The 8,761-nt window shown below is 45.0% G+C and overlaps 1 protein-coding gene across 1 annotated transcript; it reads right to left on the minus strand.

Moving 5' to 3' along the window:
• Positions 1–843: 843 nt before the first annotated feature.
• Positions 844–3,815, minus strand: CER1 (cerberus 1, DAN family BMP antagonist). Its single transcript, XM_008689862.2, has 2 exons — positions 3,315–3,815; positions 844–1,402 (listed from the first exon to the last, which is right to left on the minus strand). Exons 1-2 carry the CDS (start codon positions 3,813–3,815, stop codon positions 1,088–1,090), a joined length of 816 nt encoding a protein of 271 aa, XP_008688084.1. The 3' UTR covers positions 844–1,087.
• Positions 3,816–8,761: the final 4,946 nt, after the last annotated feature.

The following is an 8,761-nucleotide window of genomic DNA, read 5'->3' on the forward strand; positions in this document are numbered from 1 at the left end:
TCTCCCGATAGCACGTTTAAGTTATGGGACAGAAAAAACCATTAAGACGAAATTTAAGACAATTGAATGCCATGACATTTCCCAGGACGCTTCATACACTAAAATTTAATACATTAAAATATTCAGAATATTTTCAGAACTCGCAAGTACGGCATTTACAGAATAAAAAATCTGTAATATGAAGTTTTTAGACTGCAGCAAAAAAAAAACAGTCATCCCAACACAGAACTCTAACTTACTACCTTATCCAAAATGCACGTGGATAAAGAATTTCACCTGTAAATTGTTTCAATTTTTAAGCGTTTGCACTTTATTTAATCTGACGTCCACTGGAATTCCTCGGGTACTTTCACTGGCATCTCTGGATTGAACTTTAAGTCTGGTACTGGTCATATATTTTTATTTCCCCATCGTGGAGATACTTGTGTGGCTACCAACGATTGTTCCCTGTCCCTATGTAAACTGCTAAAGGTAACTACTGTTCCTTCTTCAAAGCCAAGGACCTGACATTACGAACGTTCTATGGGGAGTATCAAGAAAATGAAGAGGCAACCAAGCAAGCTACTCCTTTCATCTGTGGAAGTCAAACAATCATCTGATGGAAGACAAATAAAACGCTGCCTGAGATGCAAAGAACCCTTCCTACGAATACTGGATACGCGCTTTTGGTGGTGCTTTGACAGGCTAGTAAAAAAGGCAATTTTTAGGGTCCACTTTATTTCTTTTCCAACTTCAGATGAAGCACTTTTACCAGAGCGCGGAGACCCTAGATCATGGAACATTCGTAGTGGAAAGGACATTAGCAGTCATCTGATCCCAGTTCCTCACGTAGAGATGGAGCCCTCGAGATGGAGAAAGCTTCCACAACTCCTTAACATCGACCTGCCAGGGGGGCAGAGCCAAGACTAGAACCCAAATATGTACCCAAAACTAGATGAACACCATTGCCTCTAAATTGCTCTATCTTACTACTTTGGAACGACCTTTCCCTTAAAATGGTGTGCACCCACTAATACTTCCAAGCTGAATAATCCAGCACCTTTGCTATTGTAGTTTTGCTTTTCAAAGGTAATAGTGGGATCTCTTTTTAAGTGGAAAATCCTGGGATGAAGGGATCCTGGCCATGAAATTCTGCCTGGGAGCCTGCCTGGAGGAGGTGTCCATGCTCATGCTCGGTCTTCATCTTGCACTGGCACTCCTCCACCAGCATCACCACCTTGACCACAGGGGCAAGGCCAGTACAGTTCAGCTGCAAGTGCATCGTGGTGAACTTGGCAGGCGAGCAGTGGGAGCAGAACGTGTGGGGGTGCTGCGCAGCTCCAGGGAAACGAGTGGACCCACATTTCCCAAAGCAAAGGTTGTTCTGTACAACTACTTTCTCACAGTCTTCATGGGTGATCATCTATAAGGCAAAGACATCTCCGCTCAGTTATCCTGAGTCATTAGCACACGTGAGGCAGAAGCTGTAGACTGTAAGTCTGAAGACAATTCAGACTAAAATGTCAAAAGCTCTCCAATTTTGGATATTTTACAATATCCAAGTGATAGTTAATCTCTAAGGGCATAGAGCCACCTCAACTGAATTTCTTTTATTGAGTAGATTAATAAATTAGCCTTTAGGAAATCCCTAAGTTAATGAGAACATGCTTTACAGCTTAAATGCCAAACTTCAAGAAATTTTGTCTAATTAGATGTTACCAGTTGAAAAAATTCGAATGGCTAACTGCCTATACAAGTAGCGTGCCTTATCTTTCTACGCCCCCCAGCGCATTATGCATAATAGATTCTCCGTACATGTTTGTTCAACTGCTCATAGAATAGATCAGAACATCAAGATGAATTCTATTCTATTTTGCAGGGCCTATCGTACGTTCAAATCGATGAAGTTGCATGGGGCAAAGTGATAGCGCATACGTCCGCAAATCATCATGCATTGCATCACCTTTGCCCCTTCCATCCCCCCTTCACCCAGCCTTACGTACCCTTCAAGATATATGAGTCAAACACCTTAATTTTAATTTAATTAGCAATAGAATTCAAAATAAGAGTTTCAAAGGAAATTCAATTGCACGATTCTTGGGAGCAATTTTCTAATTGCACGTGGCCAACAAAGCGGTCATTATTATTTGATAATGGACTTATTGCTACATATCCTTGCCTTTTCAGGCAGAATACTTAACTGCCTTACACAGTCAATTACCTTATAATACTGCCTGCATAATTGGGTAGCATTATTGGACTGTAAAATTTTACTCTCCCTTGCGTTGCTTTGGGTTCAGTATATTCGTGTTTAAGGACCTGATACAGTTTCTCAATTTAATTTAACATTTGGAGTGAGGGGCTTGCCAGGACTGACTGGAGGAAGGGGCTAGTAGAAAATGCCCCTTTGTCTTAATAGTCCAGAATCAAGCATAATAACCACAAATCAGCCAACACGACATGAAGTAGGAGGTGTTTCTGAGGGGAGAAAATGTGATTTCACACTGATATTATTTTTTGAAAGCTTATGAGAAATAAATTAAATCTTTTTGTTTTCGGGAGGGGGGTGGGGGAATGGGATAGGCTGGTGATGGGTAGTAAGGAGGGCACGTATTGCATGGTGCACTGGGTGTTATATGCAACTGATGAATCATCGAGCTTTACATTGGAAACCGGGGATGTACTCTATGGTGACTAACATAATATAATAAAAAAACATTAAAAAAAATCTTTTTGTTTTCTTGCTGCGGTCATGTTAGAAACGATGCAGCAACTTCTGTCTGGCAGCCTATGAAATAGTTGGGTGGGAAATGCAGAGATTAGGACCGAGATGAGTGTGTATGGGAGTGTTCAGTGAGGAGTCCAATGTATCCCACCTTATCTGCAGGGGGAGTCGACCTGCTCGTCCACATCCCAACAGAGTGTAGAGGTGTAGCTAGAGAGATGTTCTGGTTATTGCTCTAAGCTCCCACTTCTCCTAACCGAGGGCGCGGTCTTACTTCTCTTTCTCCGGACAGAACACCTCCAGCATACAGATCGGTAAAGCCCCCTAAAACAGAGGTCTGTGCCATCAGTATGAATGATTACTAATCTGAGCGGTACCATCATACCATTCTGACAGCACTTCCAGCATACCAAGAAACAGTGGAAAGTTAGAAGGAAATTTGGGGAGCATAAGCATACTTTGCCACATGTTATGATGAACGCCCAAGGGTCCAATCTGGAAGCTAGGCGAGACTCAGGCTCCTGGCACCCCCCTCCCCTCCTCTCCACCTGTCCCAGTTGTCTGCCCCTTTCTTGTCCACTCTGATCCCCTCCCCCTCCAGAGCAGATACCTGGCCGAAGGGCACTGTCCTACAGGTCTCCTGATGGACTTCGTGGCTTTTGATCGGCAGGATGATCCCCTGAGAAGCTGGACTCATCCTGAACATGAAGTGGTGCCAGAATTTCTTGGCCTCTTCCCGAAGAGGAGATTTCTCCATCTGCATCCCATCTTTCAGCTGAGTAGTGACGGCCTGGGTCCCAGGTGGGAAGCGCTCACGGACCAAGTCCTGGGGTGGGTGCAGGTCTCTCTCGGGTTTCTTCCAGAACCTGCCAAACCTGGACAGCATCTTCTCTCGCTGCCCCTGGCCTTCTCCTGCACCTATGAGGTGGGGCACCGCGACAAAAAGATCTGGCTTCTCCTCAGCGTCCTCGTGGTTGCCGAGGGGGAGCTCTCTGCGATCCCTTTCTAGGAGCACAGGGGAGACCGAACGCTGCCTTGGGCGGCCATCCCGCGCCTGTGCAGCCTTCCCTAAAGCCAGCAGCACCAGCAGCTGAAGTAAGAGAAGACACATGCTGTCGGGGGCCCAGGCTTCTTTCGGATTCACAGATGGTGAGGCCTGAAGGAAAGAAAGGCTCACTCTCTGCAGGAAGGCAAACAAGGAGATCCTATATATAGATACCTGCCTTGTGGGACGGAAAGGCAGGTGGTCAGCAGCCAGGCGGAGTAAACACATTTATTGTTTGCTTGAATTATGTAGTGCTAATGGTGTCATGCCTTCGCTTGAGTTTGTGTATTTTAGAAGCCCCAGTGAAAGCCTGGGACCCAGGGGGTAATTAGCTGGCAGTTTATCGTCTGAGATTTACAGAGCAGTATTTGAGAAAACAACACATTCTTTTCCCCGGATTTCCCATCACTGTTATTAGAAGAAGGACCAGAGTCAACAAACATTTGTGGTGCTTCTGCTTTGTATTGGGATCGAAAAAACAAGATGTTGTTACGACGGAAGTATATCAGGTAAAAATTAAGGGCATACATTTAGCAAGAGCCCAGGCCTTTAGGCTTTCCACACAGACACACACACACAGAGGCAGCCAAATAACTATATCAAAACTGTAAGGACAGAAAAGGAAGAAACAGAAGAATGTGAACTTTGGTGAGCAGAGGACCCTCCCTCTCACTTAGATGTGGTTGGTGGTGTTGGTTTTTGTAGGCCAACAGAATAAAGGGAATACATTCTCCTTTTCCACACAAGGAGACTCACAATTCCCAAATTAATCCCCTCACTTTCAGAATCAAATACTGGACGCTAAATTTCACAACCGGTCAGCCATCAGATAAACTCAATTGTTCACAAATTTCTCCACAGGATCCTCGGTAATAGATCTCTCCTCCACCTTCAGTGAAGACGGGGAAATGTCTCCCTCAAGCCACCCTATTGGTTTTTTTCTTTCTCTAAACAAAGAGCCAGACTGGAGAACGTGGATTCTAAGAACGGATTTGATAGCTCAGGGCCTGTAGCTGGCTGGTCCGTTCTTTACCTCCCAGAATCCACATCATCTTCCTTATTCCACAGTAATCGATGGCCAGGTTAACTAAAGATGGAGACAGACGTGGTTCTTCAGCAATCAAAGGAAAATTTGTTAGATGGCAAGACTATCATTCAAAAAGGTTCTATATCATGCAAGGGTATGAGAAAGAAAGAGATCCACAAAACTAAAACCCCAGAATTGAATGCAGTTGACCCTCCACACCATTTGAATAGCATTTCCATTGGAAATTAATCCCATACTGCTTCTATTTCTTCCCTTTTAATTTAATTACCATATTCTTTGCTTCTAGTAACACACATAATCCTGGAACACTGTCCCCATTTTCATACTGATTAAGCTCTCTTTCCAAGAATTGACCCACTGGAATCTTTTTTCCAGACATTTGTGTTCCCTTTAATACTCATGCCTGATTGCTGCGACATAAAGCCTGAAATGAGTTCCTTTATTTACAATAATGAACTATTTTTAAATGGACCATCGTTTTCCAGAATTCTCTCAGAAGACACATCTCTTGCCTGTACCAAATACCCACAGGACCTGGGCTAGTATGCATTAAGATACATTTGATCTATACTAAATGAGCATTAGTATTTGCCATTTCTTTAAAGTATTTTTTTAAGTTGCCTTCTATTTGAATTTCTTGATTCCCCTCAACTATCCAAATAAATAGGTTTTCCAGAGTTGGCCCCTCTGCCCTGATTATAAATATGGTCTGGACGCCAGCTATGTTTCCCCATTTCTTTTTTTTTTTTTAAGATTTTATTTATTTGACAGAGATAGAGACAGCCAGTGAGAGAGGGAACACAAGCAGGGGGAGTGGGAGAGGAAGAAGCAGGCTACCAGCGCTGGAGCCTGATGTGGGGCTCGATCCCATAACGCCGGGATCACGCCCTGAGCCGAAGACAGACGCTTAACCGCTGTGCCACCCAGGCGCCCCTCCCCATTTCTTTTAAACCTTACTTTTCAGTGCCTGAGGTTCCATTGCCATCAATCCCAGTGGCTAGCATTTCCCCAAACCAAAGACTGCCCCAGAGATTCTACTCAGGATCTCAGGTTGCCCAGCTCTGCACATAGGACACAATTTAAATAACCTCTATTGAATTAAAATTTGTGGAGGACTCCCTTTGTGGGAGAGACATCATGTTAGGCACCAGCAGATGACAGAAAGTGATAAGAACTTGGCTCCTACGCTCAAGCAGTTTGCAAAGTCCAGTGGCATTGCACATTTTGTCATTTAATTATATTAGCTGTCCTCAACTCCCCTTCTTCTGATCCTAATTTTGGTGTTTGGTCATTTAAAAATTACTCATGCAGGGGTGCCTGGGTGGCTGAGTCGGTTAAGCACCTTCAGCTCAGGTCCTGCTCAGTGGGGAGCCTGCTTCTCCCTCTGCCTCTGCCCCTTCCCCTGCTCATGCTGTCTCGCTTGCTTTCTCAAATAAATAAAATCTTACAAAATAAATAAAAATTACTCACGCAGAATTTGCTTTTGCTGTTCTGTCGTTCCCGTTGAGATGATGTACCAGTATCTTGAAGGATAAAGCTAGCAAAGGAAAGCCCTCTGTGCTGAGAACGTAAGTCTGGCTTCAACCCTTGTCTTTGACAGCGAAAGGCAGATGGCGTTCACCTTTCACCACTGTGTCCTTAAATCTGAAACTATGTACGTGATACGTTGTAGCTTACTTTTTTTTTCTTTTTTAGGATTTTATTTATTTATTTGACAGAGATAGAGACAGCCAGCCAGAGAGGGAACACAGGCAGGGGGAGTGGGAGAGGAAGAAGCAGGCTCTCAGCGGAGGAGCCTGATGTGGGGCTCGATCTCCTAACGCCGGGATCACGCCCTGAGCCGAAGGCAGACGCTTAACCGCTGTGCCACCCAGGCGCCCCACGTTGTAGCTTACTCTTACGAGCACGAACAGTTTGCAGCTTTTAACAAAAATATGCTGCCTTTGTGGGTCTTCAGTGATACACGCATCTAGTTACCCCCAGTTTGGATGAAGCCAAATGGAGGGAGGTGAGGAAGGGGCCTCCAGACTCCGCAGGAGGTGGAAGTGTGGGGAGAGCACCTCGGGATTCATGGTGTACGTGGTACCAAATGCCAGGATGAGAGGCAGGCCTGGACTTACATAGGCGAAGTCCCGTCCTGGGACGACCTCAAGCCTGCATGAGAGCCAGAGGGGCTAATCTTCTCATGCATTCATTCCAATTGACAACTCATGCTCAGCTTCATCTGAACTCTGTTTTCAACTTGACCTGGTTCTCCTGGGCCCTACAGTGTCTTGAGGACCAGGTGGAGCTCCCAGTGTGCCTGAGAGGACCTAGCAGCCATGTTTCTCTGCACCTCTGTTACAGACTCTGAGAAGGGAGCTGTAAAATGTCTAGTGCTCTCTGAGGGGAAACAAGGAAGCTAAGTTCTTCCCTGGAAACCCCGGACCTACAACAACAAAAGGTGAGAGGCAGAGTTAGGGTCAGAGGTGAGCATTGGAGGTAAATTGGGAGGCAGAAAAGGGAATTTGGGTAAATGATTTGTGAAAGAAATCTGCTTAGGGTGCATGCCACTGCTTCCCAGCTACCTCTCTTTACAAAATATGGAAAAGCAGTAGGGTTGTAGGGGGCTAGATTGGTTTAAAGGAACCCCAAAGAAGGCAGAATCTTCCAATTTTTCTTCCGCACAGAACAAGGACTAGGGCAAATTAGGGTGAATGGTTTCCCCTTCAACCTTTTATCTTGATTTAGTTTAGTAAATTATTCAAAACATGAACTCTCCCCTCTGCACTCTCCTCCCTGCCACTTTCTATGGAACTGACACATTAGGAAGAACCTCGTTCCCCGAAGCTTCTCTGCTTATTGGACTCACGGATGCATTCATTCACACAGCACATGTGAGTGCCAACTCTGTGCATGGTCCCGGGGATAAAATGGTGAGGTTGTCCTCACCCAGGCCCACTGGAGTTTGCAGTCTATGGGGGGAGACTAGTTTCTTCAGGGTAAGTGACATGAGCAAAACCTTGGCCGGCACCATTCCTGTACTCATCAAGGACTTCCAAGCAAATCCAAACTCCAAAGGCACAGCGGACTGCCACACTGTGCTCGTGTTAATTTTATTCAGTAAATAGGTGTTGAGGGGCGCCTGGGTGGCTTAGTCGGTGAAGCATCCGACTCTTGATTTCAGCTCAGGTCATGATCTCAGGGTCGTGAGATCAAGCCCCATGTCTAGTCGGGTTCTGCACTGAGTGTGGAGTCTGCTTGAGATTCTCTTTACCTTTCCCTCTGCCCCTCACCACCCCACCCCTGCTCTTTCTCTCTTTCTGAAAGAAAGAAAGAAAGAAAGAAAGAAAGAAAGAAAGAAAGAAAGAAAGAAAGGTGTTGAGTTCAAGGATGTACAATCAATGCAATAATTTTTCTCTTATTTTTGATGACATAATGAACACTTGCAGTAACAAATGTAAAATAATACGAAAAAGTATGCAATTAAAGGTAAATCTTCCTGTGACCTCCCAGGCTTCCTGTCCTGTCACGGAGGCAATCACTGTTACCAACTTATTTATATTCAAGCTTTTAAAATTGTCACCTGTTATGGGCTGAATTGTGTCCCCCTAGGGTTTAAGTGTTGCAGATTCAACCCTCAGTCCTTCAGAATATGACCATATTGGAAGAGAAGGCTTTTAAAGAGGTAATGAAGTTAAAATGAAGCCATTACGGTGGGCCCTAATCCAGTAAGACCGGTATCCTCATAAGAAGAAGAAAGAGGAGAGACTATATGGAGACATCAGGAAGGATGGCAGTCTGCACGCCAAGGAGAGAACTTCCAGAAGGAAACAGGCTTACCAGCATCCAATTTCGAACTCCCAGCCTCCAGAACAGTAGGAAAATAAATTTCTGTTGTTCAAGCCACCCAGCCTGGGACCCTTCAGTATGGCCGCCCTAGCACACTAATACGCCGCTCAAAGAGAACCGAACGGGGAGCCAA

Source organism: Ursus maritimus, unplaced genomic scaffold (genome assembly GCF_017311325.1).
Source record: "Ursus maritimus isolate PB19 unplaced genomic scaffold, ASM1731132v1 scaffold_17, whole genome shotgun sequence".
In the NCBI taxonomy this organism is placed as follows: Eukaryota; Metazoa; Chordata; class Mammalia; order Carnivora; family Ursidae; genus Ursus; species Ursus maritimus.